Source organism: Mixophyes fleayi, chromosome 1 (genome assembly GCF_038048845.1).
Source record: "Mixophyes fleayi isolate aMixFle1 chromosome 1, aMixFle1.hap1, whole genome shotgun sequence".
Classification (NCBI taxonomy): Eukaryota; Metazoa; Chordata; class Amphibia; order Anura; family Limnodynastidae; genus Mixophyes; species Mixophyes fleayi.
In genome coordinates, this window is record NC_134402.1 from 428,334,945 (window position 1) to 428,354,875 (window position 19,931).

At 40.9% G+C, this 19,931-nt stretch overlaps 1 protein-coding gene across 1 annotated transcript in view; it reads left to right on the forward strand.

The window, feature by feature from the left end:
- The first annotated feature begins 268 nt into the window (after positions 1-268).
- Positions 269-19,931, forward strand: part of OXCT1 (3-oxoacid CoA-transferase 1) — a 95,083-nt gene continuing 75,420 nt past the window's right edge. The window contains exons 1-3 of the mRNA XM_075184094.1: positions 269-373; positions 1,208-1,316; positions 4,057-4,147. Of these exons, the coding sequence (XP_075040195.1) occupies positions 269-373; positions 1,208-1,316; positions 4,057-4,147 (305 nt within the window). The remainder of the gene's footprint in view (positions 374-1,207; positions 1,317-4,056; positions 4,148-19,931) is intronic.

The window sequence follows — 19,931 nt, forward strand, 5'->3', positions numbered from 1 at the left end:
ATCCACATGTAAACATGACTAAATATCTAAGCAATAAGTGTGTGGAAGATATAATTCAGAAGTGTAAGAATTTACAGAGCATTCATATATATAGTCACCTGGCATTCCTCTTAGCAGACTAGAGCTGCCATTCATGTGGCACGTCCCCTCCCCCTGGCACTCCTATACGTCACAGCAGATCTCCTCTCCCTCCTCCCCGATCTCAGCCACGGCCTCTCCTCATTTGACTTCACTGTTGAGGCAGCTGCAGCCCCGCTAGTGTTGGAGGATGTCTGCGTGTAAATATCTCCCTGCTCTCAGAAGAAGCCTCAGCCTGCAGCCCAAGTGGGACAGGAGAGTGGGTGCAAGTGCAACGTGGATTGTACAGAGCAAGGTATGCCAGCTGCTGCCAGGGAGCAGTGCCCATCTCCTTGCAGGCTGTTTACACTTTTCTTGGCATGGGCTCCGCTCAGTGCTGCTGGGATTGCTGGCCTAGTGATAGGAGTGCAGTCCTCTGTATCCTATGCAGCTTCACTGTGCTTGCTGGTGTAAAATAAAATAATGTTATGCCTTATATGTATATAGTGCAGCATGATAATGTTGTACCTTATATGTATATAGTGCAGCATGATAATGTTGTACCTTATATGTATATAGTGCAGCATGATAATGTTGTACCTTATATGTATATAGTGCAGCATGCTGGCATAATAATCCTTTCGTTTGTATGCATTGTGCAGCTCTGTGCATACTGGCGCCCTCTATGTTATACTGTATTATGGTGTCTTGTATGACAGAGGCACTGACTGTGACCTTGACGTCAGAGAGGCTCAGGGACCAGTAGCTCCAAGTCAGAGAGCTGCATGGACTGGTGGAAACTTCCTTGTCATAGCCCAATGACTACAAGTAGTGACAAGTGGCTGACACAGTAATTATTGTAGTCACTTTGAGTTTTATTGTTTCTGCTTGAAATGGCCTCATGCAAGGTCACCTTAAACGGTGATTGTAACACCAACAGCCTTGTCTCTGATATACACACATTCCATGCATTCTTAAAAACATAGAAACACAGTGTTTGGTCTTAATAAACTGTAAATCCTTTTTTTTTTTTTTCCCATCTTGCATTTGTAAGGTCAGCAGTCTAATGTTGAATGTCTGTTAAATAATATTTTTAATTTTCTCTGTGCTAAACTAATTACTTTAAATTTAACTGACTTTATTATTGCAGGGCTGCGGTTGTTATTTTTCTACATCCACTTCTCACAATGCTAAATTTTATGGTGATCCGGTGGAAGCAGTGAAAGACATCCCTAATGGGTCAACGCTACTAGTTGGTGGTAAATATCATTGTGTTTTTTTTTTATTTTATTTTTTGATATTTTCTGGGTTCAGTTGGCGTCTGTATGGCAGTGTTTTACGGACAATGCCAACAAATGTTTAATCTGTTTATTCAGTTGCCCGGTGATCATGTGAACTTGTTTGATTTGTACGGATTACTTAACAAAACTTGTATTGAACCTTGCTTTTTCTGTGAACGTTCCTCTTGGGTTAAAAAAAAAAAGACCTTTGTTTGTAAAAGTGTAGTCCAATGTTAATATATAAAGTTTGTTCCTAAAAGTCCTTTCTGAGAATTGTGGCAGGCATCACTAGACATAACAAATGACTGTTGGCATAAAACCCGAGTTTTCAAAGTTTTGTTCTGTGCCACTTTCCAATCTTATGCTTGCTCAGCAGCACAGGTGTCAGTGACCCCTCGCTGCATACAGTAGATTCAGCCATTGTTACTTGTGACATCAATGAAGCACATGAGGCACGAGGTTCCCTATACATTTACTAGGAATTGGGCTAGGAATTGTTTTAAACTGCCCATTGCTGCTTATCATTTAATTTTTTTCTGGAACAAACAGTGTGAAGTATTCATCACACTTATAATATTATTATTATTATTATTAATATTTATTTATAAGGCGCCACAAGGCATCCCCAGCGCCGTACAGAGACAAACAAAATTACAATACAATGGGAGACAGCACAGTACAGTAAACACAGCAACTCAGTAAGCTCAATGCACAGCTAGAGAGGGCGTGGAAGGGGGAGGGAGGATCCGCAAACGACGGGGCCCAAGAAGGAGGGCGCGGAAGACAGGGAGACCCCCAGGGGGGAGGAGGGAGCGAGAGTGGACGTGGGGTGGAGGACCCTCGAGGAGGAGGGCTAAGTAGCTGGAGAGCAGAGTTAGAAGTGGTGGAAACAGGAGGAGAGATGGCCCTGCTCAGAGGAGCGTACAATCTTAGGGGAGGGGTGGACAGACAGAGATGCAGGGGAGAGAGGGAGAGTAGGGGGACAGAGGCAGAAGATAAGGTAGGAAGTTAAGTGGGAGACAGAAAGGCTTTAAGAAAAAGGTGGGTTTTTAGGGCCCGTTTGAAACTGGACAGATTAATATAATGACCAATCTAGCCTGATGCATTTTTCACCCACTTCTTATACGCAGTACTTATCCGAACAAATCTGCTAATACATTAACTACTTATTGAAACTGCAGTGTACCAGTTTCTGACATAAAAAAATCAGTGTGTGTGTGTGTGTGTGTGTGTGTGTATATATATATATATATATATATATATATATATATATATATATATATATATATATATATCTCTGTGACAGGATGGACTGCCTTTTCCACCCTGTCTGTTTTTGCTGGGAACCGGCTGAGCTTACTTTGCCACCGTTCCCTTTCTTTATCCCAATTGCACCCTCTAACCACAGTAGAAGGGGTTTAAGCTGCTGCCACTACTGGACTCCTTCACAGCATCCAGAACTGCGTTTCTTCTGGGTGACTGTTGCTGCTAGTGTACCCCCTTGCTAGCTCCCCCTGACCTCTTCCTATAGATCAGGGTTGCTGTGGATGGATCCCCCCTGGCCTATCCCACTAGCCAGAGCTGCTGGGTAGCGGGCAGAGTGGTGGCACCAGAAAGCTGGGTCCAAACCTCAGAACAGCCGGATACGGATTAGATTTGGGTCTAATCTGTAGGTCACAGGAAATTACAGCAGGGAAGAAGTTGCCAAGCAGGTCTTGAAGCAAGTGATGTTTATTTAGCTCAAGTGCCCTGATAAGAACAGTTCACACTGGTTGAAGGTACCAGTGATCAGAAAGTCAGATGGAACTATAATGATAAATTTCAGTACAAACCAGTGCTGTTTTATACAGTTTTGGACACAGCTCAGCAGGGGGTAAGCCGGCCCCCTGAACTCTTTGGTGGCCCCAAGAAGTCTTGAGTTATTTTTAGTATCGGGATGCAATATGTTTCCCCAAACATGGATTTAAATTTTGTTTATACTTAACAAAATTACACTTATCTGTGACATCCTACACCAGGTACTGTTTACAATGTTCCGACAGGTTCTAACATTCTGGACAGAAGGACACTCGGGAACAACAGTAACGACCTACTGTGGTGCATTTAGACTAAATAGGACATGTTGGTTACTCACATGAATAGACTTAATGAGGACTTCCTCTCAAAGCTACACAATAGACTCCTCAAATAAATGCTTACTGCATCAGACATACACCTCAGAAACTATACAAAGTGATGCAATAAATTATTTAGAAGTGATCCAGCCACACACACATGTATATAATTCAGGAGCATTCTAGTTGTATAACAAGCATTGGCGGACCTACCATGGGTGCATCGGGGCCCATGTAGATAATGGGGCTGCTGCACGGGGAACTAGCGAACTGTGGGCCCTGGTTCCCGCTTCCCTGCCCCGGGGGCCCACAGCTCGCTAGTTCTGCCTCAGTTACCAGGATATATGTATGCTGCCACTGGGCTTTTATGTAGAGGACAGAACAAATTACTACAGCCGTTCCTTTCTCTGAAGTACACAATATCTAGAGAAATCCTTCTAAAGATGTAAGTGGGATCCATGGTCTTCATTTAGCAAGACTTATATACAGGTTATCCTTGAATCAAAGAAGTTTATGAAATATGCTGTAATAAAATGAGCAGGATGAATGCATCTGATAGCCGCATCTGATAGCCGCATCTGATAGCCGTGTTTCTTCTGTCCTAGGGTTTGGTCTGTGTGGAATTCCAGAGAATCTTATAGGTGGGCTCCTTAAAACTGGTGTTAAAGGAATCACAGCCGTCAGCAACAATGCAGGGTGAGTACATCGCCCACTGGTGTTATCCAGTGCGCTGAGGACACCTAGCGCTGGTTTGTTTGACTTGGAAAGACTCGCTTTGATTATTGCCAGCCAATGTGTTTTTTATATTGTGTCCATGTCAATGTGCCAGATCTTTTTGGTGTTAGTAAAATGTGTTTGCTGACAAATCCTTAACTGCTCTGGTGTTACGAGGCCAAATATAAATAATATTTTAGGGTCTAATGGTATTTTAATGGTAACACATGTTGGGCTGTCCTAGTTTATATCTCTGACCCAATTCTTTCCTGTATCTGCTATAATGACCTGTGATATTCAGAAGTTGAGTTCTTCTTTGATTCGCCCTATTACAAAAGTAAAGAAGAATCCATGGCTTTTTTTTCTCATTGCAGAATGTCAACTCGGGGTACAGAGTTTATGCAACAATTGTTTTTTAAAACTTCTCCCTGGTTGCCGAGCCAGCTCTTGCCTCAGTTGTTAAGCTTGCAGTTTAATCCCGTCCTGTGAATGTAACTTGCACAGTCCAATCCATGCTCTGAGGAGGCGGGGTTATAAATGCAAATTTAATCTGACATTTGAGAGCCTTTGATTAAATAGCGGATGGACAAAGTGGTGTATGGTTGGCTATCGTTCACTACCTCGCAACATTCTGTTTCACACTTCTCTTGAACTCATTCCTGTTTAAAGCGATAATCTGTTAACACAAAGACGATACAAAAGCTACTGAAAATCTGTCACTTTCGTACATGCATAAAAAAAAACACAGATTTAGCCTAAATTCACATTTTATACGTATGTATGTTTGAATGAGTTGATGCATATTTGTTACAAGGACACAGCTGAAAAAGTTTCACATTAGGTTTTAGGCACTTCTGAAAACACAACATAACTTGGGAATATTTACCAGTCGTAACATATGCACGTGCTATAGAACGCTCGTATCTATGAAATATACGTCTTTATGTATGTGTGACAAGGTTGTGTTTTGCCCAATATACTGCAGTTTCCTTCCTCTGTGATAAAATAACACAGGTAGCATTAAGGCTAAGGCTAACTAATCTCTAATTGAGGCACTTTCATCTGTGAACTAATGAACCAAACAGAACCCTCTCACTCTCCTCACACAAAGTAGCTAAACTCCTCTAGTGTTTTATTAATAATTTACTACTTGTTCTGTACATTAGGACTTAATGAGGTAGCTCAGGCGATACAATCAGTGATAGTGAGTAGATAAAGGATAGGACAATAACTGCATTAGTGATAAGTACAGAAGCTGTTCGAAGTGAATTTACATAAGGCTTTAAGAGTAAAGTGTATATAAAATGCTAGTAGCCTCCTTTGAACCAATTACTTATACACAAATTATATATAGTAGGTATTGATATTTAAGTGAGATTGAGGGTACAAGTCATCCTGTGTTTGAAACTTTTTTTTTTTTTAAGCCCTAGTCAACACTATTGGGAATAAGTATATCAAATGTGTGTATTACTGAGCTAAGTAGTTTACCTGTGTCAGCTGAAGTGTTTGTCGCTCATTAAATGTAATAATAGTGCCTGGGTAGGTTTAACATTGTTTTAATAAGCTGTTCATGGGGAGTGTACAGTGCACAGAAGCCTCAAACTTCTTAGATCAGTGTGGTTGGCTTGTAGTCTCCTACTTATTGTAGTCACTATGTACAGATGGCACATTCTGGGGGTATTTGTCCTTTAATTCTCCTTGCCTACGCCCTCTTTCTTGTGTTTAAAAAGTAATTAATTGTTAATGTTGTACCTCTAGAAAATGGATATATTGTCATGGTCTAATTTTGTTTAATGAAAGCATGTGTTTGTGACATTGCCGATTTATACTGTTATTAATTTCAGTGTAAACCTCTAGACAGAATGCTGAGCGGTATGTGCGCCAGTTTGTGTGGCGGCTCCTGCGTGAAGTCGCTCTGCGTATGCCTAGGAAGTGGGCGCAAGCATATGGAGACTTGTGTGATTCTGCACTTACGTCTGCCTGTTCCTGGAGAGGTGGGATGGGGGATGGGGGATGGAGAGGGGGTGTGCATGCTCGGGTCCAGTGCACTAAAGGTCTGCTCACGTGTATGCGGCTCGTGCAGACTTGCAGAATCACAGGTGCAAATACGCGCTGTTGACTGTAACTAGACACACATACTGCCAATGCAGAGACGAAGGCATCTCAAGATGCCTGTGGCTCTGTATATGGGCAGAAATAAGCTGATTTTCTGTGTTCTTTTGTTTAAGAATTTACCCGTTTTAAGTCTTCATCTCCCTTGTGCGGTTGTACAAGGTTTGGCTGCTCCCGCGCGATGGTTACTTCACAGTGCTCTCTCAGCTAGTGACTGGACGAGAGCACGATTGTACAGGACAGTGCGGTGTTTGTTTGAACCAATCAGAAGAACTGTAGCTCCCAGTGATGGGGCGGGCGACTGTGATGATACTCACTTGTACTTATTGCCAGCGTTTCTTAATTCATTTGAAAGAGACAATATGGTGCAAAGGGACCAAAAATAGATAATATATATTGTGTAATGCAAAATAAAGTGCTCAGATTCAGATGTGCAGTTTTGCTCTCACCTATTTAAGAGAGAGATGTCCCTTTCATCCAAAATGTTGTTAATATGTGATATGTATTTTTATTTTATTCTCTATAGTGCAAGTCACTATGAACCCAAAAAAAGATTACTAGATTTAAATTTATACTGCTCCCTGTGAGCCTGATTAATTAAGGAACGTAAATGCTGATACGTGCCGTATTTTGCATAAAATGGCTCTGTACAAGCCCAGAAACAGACTATACGCCAGAGATCTCAAGTGTAGGCTATTAATCTTTGAATGCACTTGACACTTCTGGGGAAGGAGAGGGCGTATGCATGTAGTAAATATACATTAGGGGGGGCCAAGCTAGAGCCCACTCACATCTGTCCATTTCTTGAGATGCTCTTGCTGAATACAGGCGTACCTGCGTGCAATTTCTGCCCAATTATAAAAAGAAAAGCGAATTGTGCTGCCTCTGCGTTCCTTGATGAATCAGGCCTGGGTATCAACAGGTGACCAAACAATGAGAAATGCCTAAAGCTGGGTACACACTACAGAATTTTCCACCAACTTTTTATACTGATCAATGGTCCGATCGCTCGGTCCATGGACTGCATACACACTAGCCTTGTTTAGGATGATAAAGGGAAGAGCGGACGTCCCCTTAGCCACTTTTTACAGCCATGTTGTTGTGAGCAATAATTTTAATTTCGTACACACTGAAGCAACATTTGCAGGGCACTATAGTTAACACCCAAACCCGCATAAAAAGAGAAGGCAACACTGTCTCTTCATTCATTCTTATTTTATAACCTACAATGGATACAGTAGAAGAAGAAAAAGCAACTGCACTTTTCCTGCTTGCTGTGGCAAGAAGACTGCAGGTACGGAACCAAAGTGAAATAAGGAGAAAGAATGGATCTTGTTGGAGCCAAGATTGAGGAGAGACACGTTCTCTCTCATGCCCCTGCTACAGGAGATACGGGACAACAACCCGAATGACGTTAAGAATTTTCTTTGTATGAATGATACTACTTTTCAGGAACTGCTCCAACTAGTAACCCCTCTCACCCAGAGAGAACACCCATTTCAGGAGACCCATACCGCCAGAGCAAAGACTGGTGGCAACGCTAAGATTTTTGGCAACGGAGGACACTGGCAGATCTGAAATACAGCACAGCTATTTCACCTCAAGCTCTTGGTATGATAATACCAGACACCTGTGATGCTATCATCAAAGTTCTCTGTGATCAGTATATGAAGGTTGGTAAAAAGCAATAGTATTCATTAAAAAAATAAAATAAAAAATAGAGGTTTATTACCATACATAAAATTTAAATACATTTAACTTGTAAAGTGCAATGTAATAATTATTTGTACCAGAGCAACAGTTTTTAGTTGTTGGTAGTGCAAAATTTTGCTTGTGTTCATTCTAGATGTGTCCCCAGCGTAATGTGGCATCCTTCCTGATGCTATTGGTGTGGATGTCATACACGGATGAGACATTACGCTTTGTCCGCCCATGGTAGCATGCTGCATCTGTGCTGTGTGAAATGTGTATGATTTGTGTCTGCGGTTAGATGGGGAAAATAACTGTCCGACCACAAATCTTCAGCGGTTGCCCTACAGATGAGGTCGCATCTTGTGTGCGCTTGCTACTACTTCTCATTTTGCTAGCTATTGTCGCTCCCAAGAAATCAAATGTGTCCTGTTCCTTTCTTTTTGTCTTCAAAGTGTTAGCGCAATCAAGCATCTTTTCTGTTAGTGCATCACTTTCTTGTATTTCCCTTATTCTATATCTCTTTCGCTTCTGAATGTTTTTTGCTAGTGTACCAGCTTAGGTCACGTCCTGGCTATCAGCAGTAAGCCGGCTTTCACGTGCAGTGCTATTATATTGTTGTAGCTTCATGGCCTGCAGCATCCAGCAAGAGGCCATCAGACACGAGTGCAGGCTGAAAAATAGCAAAATAAAATGTGTATGCAATTGCATGCATGTTCAAATGTAACCTATTAAAACGTCTTCATGTTTCAGTTTCCATCGACAGAGGAAGACTAGAAAATGATAGCGGAAGACTTTGAGAGGCTATGGAATCTTCCAAATTGCGGTGGTGCCATTTATGGCAAACATGTCACAATTATGCCACCATCAAACAGTGGATCTTTCTACTTCAATTATAAAGGATTTGTTAGCATTATTTTAATGGACATAGTGGATGCGAACTATGAATTCTTATTTGTGGACATTGGAAAAATGGAAGAGTTTCAGATGGAGGTGCATTGGAGCATACTACCTTCCATAAACTACAAAACAATGCCCGTAACATTCCATCTCGGAGTTGCACAAAATATGGACTAAACTTTGTGTTTGTGGCAGATGACGCCTTTGCATTGCACAACAATGTATTAAAACTGTACCCACAAAGAAATCTAACCATTGAAAGGCGTATATTTAATTACAGACTGTCACGTGCTCGGCGTGTAGTTGAAAATGCCTTTGGGATTCTAAGTAACAGGTTCTGAGTTTTTCATTCTGCCATAAACCTGCGTTTGGACAAAGTAGCAATGGCCTGTTGTGTTCTGCATAACTTTCTGCGGCGTAAAAGCAACAGCCGACGTACCACTCAAGTAAATGTGGACACTAATGCAGAGGACATGGAGGTAGTGGGCTTGACACCACTAGAGTGTGGACACTCTAGAAATAGTAGTACATTGGCAAAATTAAATGGGGAAGCATACCTTACGTATTTCAACGGGGATGGTGTCGTGCCATGGTACAATGATTGCTTATGACAAGTGTTTATATACTTGTTTATGTATTTTCATTGTTTTTGTTGATTCTTTTAACATGAATAAACCTGTTACATAACAACATCATAATGTACTGTACTTAGTGTGCCGCTTGCAGGTATATCATATGCTTGCTCTACCTCTGTGGATGAACTGCTGTCTGTGGGCATGCTGCTAGTGGACATACGTGGTGTTTCTTGGTCCCTCACAAAGTGTAACCGATCAAAGTATCATAGCTTTGGCACATACACGTCTTCAGCTCCTGATTTATTGGCGGCATCAACTTTATTAAAAAAAAATTTTTTTATACACAGTCCTAAGATCTTGCTTTTTGCCTATTCCACAGTTGCTCCAGGGTGATATGACAAATATGCTTTTACCAGCTCTTGCATCGCCACGTTATGCATTATTCTGTTTGCATAATCCTTAGATTTGGCTTTCCATAAACATGGGTGAGCCATGCAGATTTCAATGAAATCCTTCATTAGGTCATTTTTTTTTTTTTTTTAAGCCATTTTGTTCTGTTTGGCTACAATAATTTTACATCTGTGGTGTACAATAAAGCAATGCAAGTACACATGTATTCACCTATCAGAACTTACCTTATATGCGAACGAATGTACAGCTAATAACAATCGTAAAATCCTTTCGTATGTAATGGTCCCGTACGGGTTAAAGTTATAGCAAAAAATCTCCATACACAAGGTTATTATACACGAATAGGCATCGTCCACAATGCTCCATTCTCTGTGGGCATCATCGCAGATTGGTCCACAGCAGAAACGAACGCCCATGTCTGAGTGTATAAAATTACAGAGGAGCCTGTCTGGCGCCGAGGAACGTGAGAAGATGGCGGGTGAGGAGAAGGTGTCAGTGGGGGGTTGCAGCTATGGAGACAGAGTCAGAGATGGTGCTGGAAGGTTCTAAAAATTTTGGAGAAGTTAAGGTGGGGTTGGAGATATTCAAGAAGATGAAGAAATAAAATTTACTGCAGTTTAAAGAGCAAAGTCAATAAGCCCAATAGAGATGGAGATGATGGTAAAAGTTACTGGACCAGTACGACTGTTAAAAGAGAAAGTACAGAAAAGTTAATAGAAAGGAAGTGATAATGCAAAAACTGCTGCGATTACTGAAGGAAAAACTTGGAAAGAAAAGAAATAAATTCCAAGCCCACAAGAGGTGGTCGGACCTTAAAAATAAAGCGGAAAGGAGACTGGAGCGAATTCGTAGAAAGATTAAAAAAAAGTGAGTAGCACGTGTAGTGTACCTGTTTGAAGGAATTTATGGGGAGTATTCAATTGTTCCTCCGGGCGCCGCCGGAACGAGCGCGTTAAAACTATTACCGTTTATACGGTAATTATTCGCTCAACTTCAGCTCGCAGCGAGCTGAAATTGAGCGAGTAAATTACCGTATGAACGGTAATTACGCGCAATATTACCGTATAAACGGTAATAGTTTTAACGCGTTTGTTCCGGCGGCGCCCGGAGGAACAATTGAATACCCCCCTATGTATTCCATTCTAGTTTCACATGAAGCAATGCAAACGCCTGATTTGTAACATAGATGTTTTTTTTACTCAGAACGAAGAATTAACCGTGAGAAGGCCTGTGTAGATACCACTGATACCACTAGTGTAACACCTGTTATCAAACAAGAAAACATTGATGATGAATATGAAGATATGAAAGAAGTTGTACACAAAGCTATTTCATGTGTAGACAACTAAATGCTCTGGGCACATACCTGTACTGTTATAATAACCAAAATGGCTCCTGTTTCCAGAATCTATGGAGGTTAAGCCTGCTATTCTTGTGATTGTGCCAGAGGGACCACAACATAAACTGATCTCGAGCAGTGTGCAAGGTGAGAAAATGAGACCATTTCTGGTGTTGTATTAAGACTTTTATTAACTTTATTACAGATACAGAAGTTTAATGGTAAACAGTTTTTATTTTCTTGTTTCCTAGATACCATCGTCCTATCCGATGAAAGTTCTGAGGGAGGAAAAAAAAGTTCTAAAGCTCCAGGATTATTTTAAAGAAATGAAAGGAAATATAACCAACATCAAGAAAAAAAATTAAAAACCTTGAATACTTTTGTTGAAATATATATATGATGTTTAGAACTGTTCTGCCACAAACCAGTAGCACCTCTAAAGTGTAATACTATTTTTTTCACTTGTCATATTCTACAATAAAATTTTTGTACTTTGTCCTGCAATAAAACTGTTGCATGAACACTGTGTGGTTTATTCTGGGTATTTTAGAAATATTAGTTAATAAAGGTTAATATGACTTTATAAGTTTAATAGTTTATAAAAGTGTAAGTTTATAAAGGGTAAATATGAATAGGTTCCCAACATAGATGCAACGGGTAATAACACACGTGCTTTACACAAGTGTAATGGTCTGCAGCCAGATAGGTGCAATATACATCTATACAAAACACAAGTCAGTGATGTGCGGATACCGCACCACGTGGGACTGGTACAGGCATCACAAATTTACATACACACGTCCCCCAGGTCGAGGAAGTATCGAAGGATTGTCGTGGATCGGTCGGAAATTTATAGACACTACACAACGGAAAGGAGATTGGAACGAAAATATTAAACGGTACAACCAACCAAATGAGGTGACAATCGTCCATTTGGTCAGACTTTCGACCATCGTGTCACTACACACACTGACCCGACTTTTGAACGAGCGGTCGTATGTCGGCTGGTTGAGCCGATTATTTGACAAAAACCCTATAGTGTGTACCTAGCTTTACACTCGCCTAATAAATGGGAGGAATACACCTTTTAAACAATATATCAAATTATCTTCTCTGTGAATTTGTGCGTATCTGTGACAGATATAGATGGTTCTCTCTGATTATAATGACGTGATAAGCGCAGGACTAAGTAGAATACCACTCTTGTACCTATAAAAGGTGAGACTGGCTAAATGATCTGTTTATTCCATGTTGCCAGATAAATCTTAAGTTTTGTAATAAAAAATTGCTATGGAGCAATAACATTACCCATTATGTACATTCGCTGGGCATGATCCACAGTTAGGAGTAAATCCAACTAGAAGATTCAACTTGGTAAAACCATATTGTACCGCAGGGCAGAGATAGAGTTGATGGTGTATGTCCAAGCTCAACTCTCAATCGCAGTGTTCATATAAAGCTGCACGTCTCATTTGCACCCATGGTTTGCGTTTGCACCTTTTAGCAGGATTTGTCATGAATGCTAAATAAGGCCCACAGTGATCAATCCGAGCTTGTGTATATAACATGCAACAAAGTGCGACACTGAGCTAGCGCTTGCTGTGGGGGCACTAGTAGGGGGGCCTGGACTCTGGTAAGAAGGCCCCTCTTCTTCCATGCAGGGTGCTCCCATCTCGCTCTTATTGCTGGTGACGTCCCCACCATAAATATTTCACAATGCTAATGCTCACTTACTCAGAAAAAACAGTGATTGATTGCTTTTATTGCATCTTTTAATAAAGAATAGAATCAAAGCCCAATGGTTGTTACGTAATACCCAGGGGGTAAATGATTACGTTGATAAAGTCCTTGATTGCTAACGGCAAAAGTTCTTTTGTTAGTTTTGATAGAACTAATAAACAAAACTTTGTTTTAAAATCATGATAAAACATCAAGAATGAAGCCTGAACAGCGAAATGTATGAAGGTACTAAACATTAAAAACTGTAGGATATAGCACTATAAGCCATATGTTCTGAAAGGAGTAGTGTACACTACATGGTAGTATGTGGATACCCCCCCCCCCCCTAATGAATATTTGCCTATTTCAGCCACACACATTGCTAACAGGTGGTTAAAATCAAGAATACAGCCATACAATCTCCATAGTCGGACATGAGCAGTAGAATGAATGGGTCGTACTGAAGAGCTCAGTGACTTTCAACGTGGCACTGTCATAGGATGCCACCTATGCAACCAGTCAGTTCATCAAATGTCTGCCTTGATAGAGCTGTCCCGGTCATCTCTAAGTGCTGTTATTGTGAAGTGGAGATGTCTAGGTGCAAGAGAGCAGCTCCGCCTTGAAGTGGTAGGTCACACATGCTCACAGAATGAGAACGCCACGTGCTGAAATGGTCTGTCCTCGGTTGTAACACTCATTACTGACTTCCATTCTGCCTCTGGAAGTACAAGTCCATACAAGAACTGTTTTCTGGAGCTTCATGAATTGGTTTTCATGGCTTAGCAGCCGCACACAAGCCTCTGATCACCATGCGCAATGCCAAACGTTGCCTGGAGTGGTGTCGGTACACCACCATTGGACTCTAGAGCAGTGGAAAGGCGTTCTCTGGAGGGACCATTCGTGTTTCACCATCTGGCAGTCTTACGGAAGAATCTTGGTTTTATCGGCTACCAGGAGATCACTTATTACCAACTGTAAAATTTAGTGGAGAAGCATCAATGGTCTGGGGTTGTTTTTCATGCTTTGTTCGCCTTCGTTCCAGTGAAGATAAATGTTAATGCTACAGCATACAGTGATATTCTAGAGAATTGGGTGCTTCCAACTTTGTGCCAACAAACCTCTGTTACAGCATGAGTTTCCCAAGTTTGGTGATGAAGAATGGTTGGTCTGCACAGAGCCCTGGCCTCAACCCCATCTAACTGGGATGAATTAAGTCCTGCCTCATAGAATGCTGACTATCACTCAACATCAGTGCCCAACCTCACTAACCGCTCTCGTGGCTCAATGGATGTGAATCCTTGCAGCCATCTTCCAAAATGTAGTAGAAAAGTGGGGTGTGTTATAGCAACAAAGGGGGCAAGGGGCAACTCCATATTAATACCCATGGTTGTGGAATGAGATGCACCCATGTATGGGATGTTCGGTGTCCACGTACTTTTTACCGTGTAGTGTATAATGGAGCGTTTGTAATTGCTTGTAACTTGTAATTACTTCAGAAATGCATTTGTTCTTTGATAAAGACTAAATTTGGTAACATGGTAGAGTCTTACTATATGCTATAAAAAAAACATAGACTATGGGGTGGAGCAGTTTGGTAATTATTCAGTTATGTCACCACCTCACACACTGATTGGTTCGTTATACACGCAGCTAATGGAAAATCCTTCACTGACCTTCCTAGTGCATAGTTACAGTTTAACAGGGCTTCACAATGCTGGTCACGAGGAAAGGCTGTCACATGGTTATATGTCCCTGGCTTCATTATTTCTGTAGAGATCGAGTTACCAGTGTTCTATGTATATGTCCTGTGCATTCCGAGAACTAACATTGTATTGTAAAAACAACTCTCTGTCTTATGGACTAAACTGTGCATTGCTGCTGAGACATCGCCAGCTCTATCTAAGCTTATTAACACTCTATTTTCTTTAGTATATAGTATTTGATGGTGATTACCTTCTATTTTAACGTCAGATTACCATTGCAATGTTGGTTTATTTTGATGAATATATTTAATGAACTTTCCATTGAATGACTGACTTTATTTTTAAAGAGGATCTTGCATAGATTTTTTTTTAAACTAATTTATTGACTTTAATTACATTTTTTAATGGCAAATGACTGACTTAGAAATGATGGACGTTTTACAATATCAACTTTCTTACGACTGTAGATTCACCCGACACCCGTGCACCTTGCATCTTTGTTTAATGATTGATGCCGAAGTATTGAGTACAGGGTATGCAGCAGCTGTTTCCAGTATGTGTAAGCATAAAGCACAGTATCATTAAAATGACACATTTTTAGCATAAAGGTTTTTGATTGTTTTAATAATGACTTTAAATCGACTCGAGTACAATGAATGTTTAAAGGACATTTCCACGTATAAAAATAAATACTGTCACGTCATGCCTCCTTATTCATCATCATTATCATCATCAACATTTATATAGCGTCAGCAGATTCCGTAGCGCGTTACAATTGTGAACAAATATTAATAAAACAATACTGGGTAATACAGTCAGACAGAGGTTAGAGAGCCCTGCTCGCAGGCTTACAATCTACGGGACAATGGAAGTTTCATACACAACGGTACGTGCTGCATCATATTGCACATTGGTCCAGCTAGAATGCAAAGGTAAAAAGTATTGAGGGCTGTGTGATCAGTCACACAGCAATGTTGGTCAGAGGGTTGTTGTCTTGTGTTAGCTGTGTAGAGGGTGGTAATAGGGTAACCTAGGGAGATTAAGATGGTGGTTGAGGAATATTATAAGCTTGTCTGAAGAGGTGGGTTTTCAGTGAACGCTTGAAGGTTTGAAGACTAGAGGAAAGTCTTACTGTGCGAGGGATGGAATTCCATAAAGTTGGTGCACCCCGAAAAAGGTCCTGTAACCGAGAATGGGAGGATGTGGTGAGAGTGGAAGAGAGACGCAGATCTTGTGCAGGACGGAGGTATCGATTTGGGAGATATTTTGAGACAAGTGAGGAGATGTAAGTCGGTGCAATTTTGTTGATGGCCTTGTATGTTTGTAGAAGAATTTTATATTGGATTTGTTGAAAAACAGGCAACCAATGTAGAGACTGACAGAGTGACTCAGCAGATGTAAAACGATTTGCAAGGAAAATCAATCTAGCCGCTGCTTGCAAAATAGATTGTAGGGGTTTGAGTCTGATTTTGGGAAGACCTGATTTGCAATTGTCGATGGGGGAGATGATAAGTGCGTGAATTAAGATATTTGCAGTGTCTTGTGTGAGATATGTGCGTATTCTGGAAATGTTCTTTAGGTGTATGTAACATTATTTAGATACAGAGTTGATATGGGGAACAAAGGATAGTTGTGAGTCAAGGATTACACCTAGGCAGCGAGCTTGCGGGGTGGGATTTATGGTCATATTATCAACAGAAATAGAAATGTCAGACAGGAAGCTTCTGTTATTGGGTGGGGAATATTATTCTGTTTTTGAAAGATTGAGTTTGAGTTGGCGAGAAGACATCCAAGATGGAATGGCAGAAAGACAGTCAGTAACGCGAGAGTGCACAGATGGTGAGAGATCAGGAGAGGATAAGTTGTCATTATTTTGAAAGTTCCAGCTCAGTTACTCTTGGTGAGGACAGTTTCTACATGAGTGAAAGGCTTCAGCAATACCCATCTGGCCAGAAGCTCCCCTCTCTGGGTTATTTATTTATTTACTTATTTATTTTTTGTGGATCCAGGTAAAGTACTCCAACTATAGTGGAATACTAGTTATTCAGGTTTCAAAGGATGGTTCTGAAAGATGTTACTTGTAAGTTAAATCTAGATAGTTGTTTCCATCTAATTACTTTACGTACAGATGGCATCTCTAGGGATGTAGCAGTAGATATCAGTACTGTGCTCTCAGCACAATACACCTTCCATCTGTTCCCACCACAGTGATCCTACAGGAGAGGTCTAGAAATGGGACTTGGGGTAGATGCCCTCCGAGCTTCTCTTGTTTTTACAGAAGTGCCAGTATGAGAAATTTCCAGGGCTTCCTTCATTGCTTCACAGTCATTGTTTATGAAATGTTGGATTATATATATATATATATATATATATATATATATATATATATCTATCCGTGCGAGGTGCCTCCGGAACGGCGACAAGACACATCACGCAGATATTTTTTAAGAATTGAATCTTCCCCGATGTCTCTTGCTGTTTTATTATCCCTTTTTAAGATTTAGTTTTTAATTTGTATTTGCATTTCAGTGACTTTTGTTCTAACAGAATGTTTATGTTAAGCAGTGAATTTTGTGCTCATAATATTTGGAAGTAGAAATGATGATTTAGAGAGTAGGAACATAACTCTGATGAGCAATCGGGGAAACATATTCATCATATGTAACAATTTTAAGTTGTGAACCTGTAAAGCTGGCATCAAAGTTATCGTGGTTGTCTGTCACAAAACTATGTGTATACTTGGTACTCTCCCAAGGTGCCGTTTATATAATCATCAATCACCCACATATAGGTCCAGTCAGTCATTTTCGTTGATCGCTGAAAATCTGGATTGCAAAGGTATAGTGGGTACTACTTGTGTGGCCAGTGGCTGCTGAGCTTTAGCACAATGCAATCACTTGCTGACAGGATGCTTTACTGTGGAACAAATGTTGCTCATTCAGAACATCTGTTTGGTCACATGTTGCAATGTTGGGCCTGTTTCGATGAAAATGCCTTTTAATACCCCTTTCAGATTGGCAATATCCCTGGTATATGAACCTGGGATATTGACGGACACAGATCCTCAGACCGAGGCAAATACCCGTGAGGACCGTGTTCACACTGAACCCAGGTCTGTCCGGATCTCACTGGCAACATAACAAGAGGAGCTCTGATTGGCTCCTCTTGCAAAGGTTTTTTTACTTTGAACTTTTCAATGGTGTCGGTGAGACCCAGGTCTCGCCGTTCACACGGCAGGCTACCCGGGTCGGGCCCGGGAGTAACCCTCCAAAAGACCCTGGCCTTTTAGGCAGTGTGTAAAGGGTATTAGTTTCATATATAAATTTCAGTACACATTTAAAAAAACGAACTAAAAAAACACAGTTTTCACATGTCAGAAAATAAATTCTAAGTATGTTTTTTTTCCACCCACTTTCTCTTAAGTTTTAAATAATTTTATAGTCAGTGAAAATCTAATGTGATTAGTAAACGATGTGTACCACTCCTGGCTGCTTTCCAGTGGTGTAATTTTGTGTGTGTCATTTCAATTACCTGATTAAACATTAACCTCTCCTATGGTTCTTCCATTTCTGCTATTGACATCTCACTTGGGTGATAAGATAAAGCATGTCTGGATCTATTTGCTTAAAAAAAAAATGCAAATGTTTACATTGCTCCTATAGCGGAGTTCAGTGAGAGTAGTACAGTTAGGCTGGGTACACACTACAGGTTTTTCACCTGATTATCAGGCCAACCACACAATAAACAACCATTTGGCCCAATATCGCATTAGTGTGTACGCTCCAAAGATGAGTGATTATTGTTTCAAAGCACATCATATTGTTTGATTTTATAAGTTGACTAAAAATCTCATTAAACGATGGAATGATGTTGTTCCAATTCTGCAGTGTGCACAGATTGGACGATAGAATGTCTATAGTGTGCACTCATGAATCAGCATGCTGATCAGGACTTTCAGGCGTTGGAATCCATAGGCAAACCGAGGGGGGGGTTTCCTAGTGCCCGGAAACCCCCCTCCAAGGCTGGGGCACTGTATAATTTAGGTGGCTGGACCCTGCTTCCACTTCACACGGCTCTGCTTGAAAAGGGAGAGCTGCGTGCACATATTATGGGGCTAGGAAGAGTTGGAGAGCAGCCAAGCACTGTCTAAAATTATAGCCACGCCCCCATGCATGCTGGTCACACCCACTGGCGGCTTGGTGTGAAAACGCCCCTCTACAAATCCTGCGTTTGCCTCTGGTATCATTAACAATGAGAAATTTTTTGTAGTGTGTACCCAGCTCTAGCATTCTGCTACTTATTTTTAAATGAATGTTATTTATTTAGAGGGATTGGGACATCTAGACTAGTGCAGGCTTTTCATAGACCAGACTTCTGCTTTATAACTAGTAAAGGCCTCAATTTGAGGTTAATGGTGCCTGGGACTTTTTGTCTTTCTTTACTTTTCTTATTACTTGACTTACAATTTTAAACAGTGCTGTTTGTTGGATTTTTCTATTTTCGGTTTCTGAGATAGGAGGAAAACATAATTACTGATCCCAGATTGCAGGAAGCTATTCTTGGGCCTCCAGCATGTTCAGTGCCAGTTCCACAGCCAGAAACGGTTACATGCCTGTACTCCTGCTGTCCTGTGATTTGGCAGGTTCCCTAAGCCTCGGACAGTTCCCTCTCATGCTCAGACTCTTTTAAAAAAAAAAAACAGATAGCGGGGGTTGAAGCCCCTTCCTTTTATTCCCACCGGTTTGCAGCATGTGAGTAACCCACAGTGATTTCGGGTTTTTTCCCCCTGTCCAGCCATTTCTTTCTCTTCATTTAGCTTGGATTATTTACCTTGTTGGATACAAAGCATGTGCTTTGCCTGGTTATACTATTAGAAAACAAAAACTTCCATAAATTTGATTACTTCATCAATTATTTTTTTTTCATTTTTTTTTTTGTGTCTTCATATATCAGAAAGGAAGGTGACCACAGATCTGACGTTGGCCGGTATTATAGTTCCACTCAGCAAAACCAAATATTTTTACTAGTAATGGGCGAAGGTGCATTATATTCACTCCTGTATTTCCATGTACAAAGTAAAGGGCAAAAGACCTATTCAATTGCATCTGTAAGTTTCTCATGTATACATGGAAATAGCCCCCTAAATCTGCCAGTCACACAGTGGGGGTGCTTGGTCTCCCAGTCCAGGTTTAGGGAGTCCGGTCCAGTATAATGTGACCACTGCGGTGCCCCAATCTTACAGATTTCCCCAGGGCGTTGGGTAGAGCACCCAGATTGTTTCAGTGTGGTGCTTGTGGTGTCTGGGATGGGAGGAGACG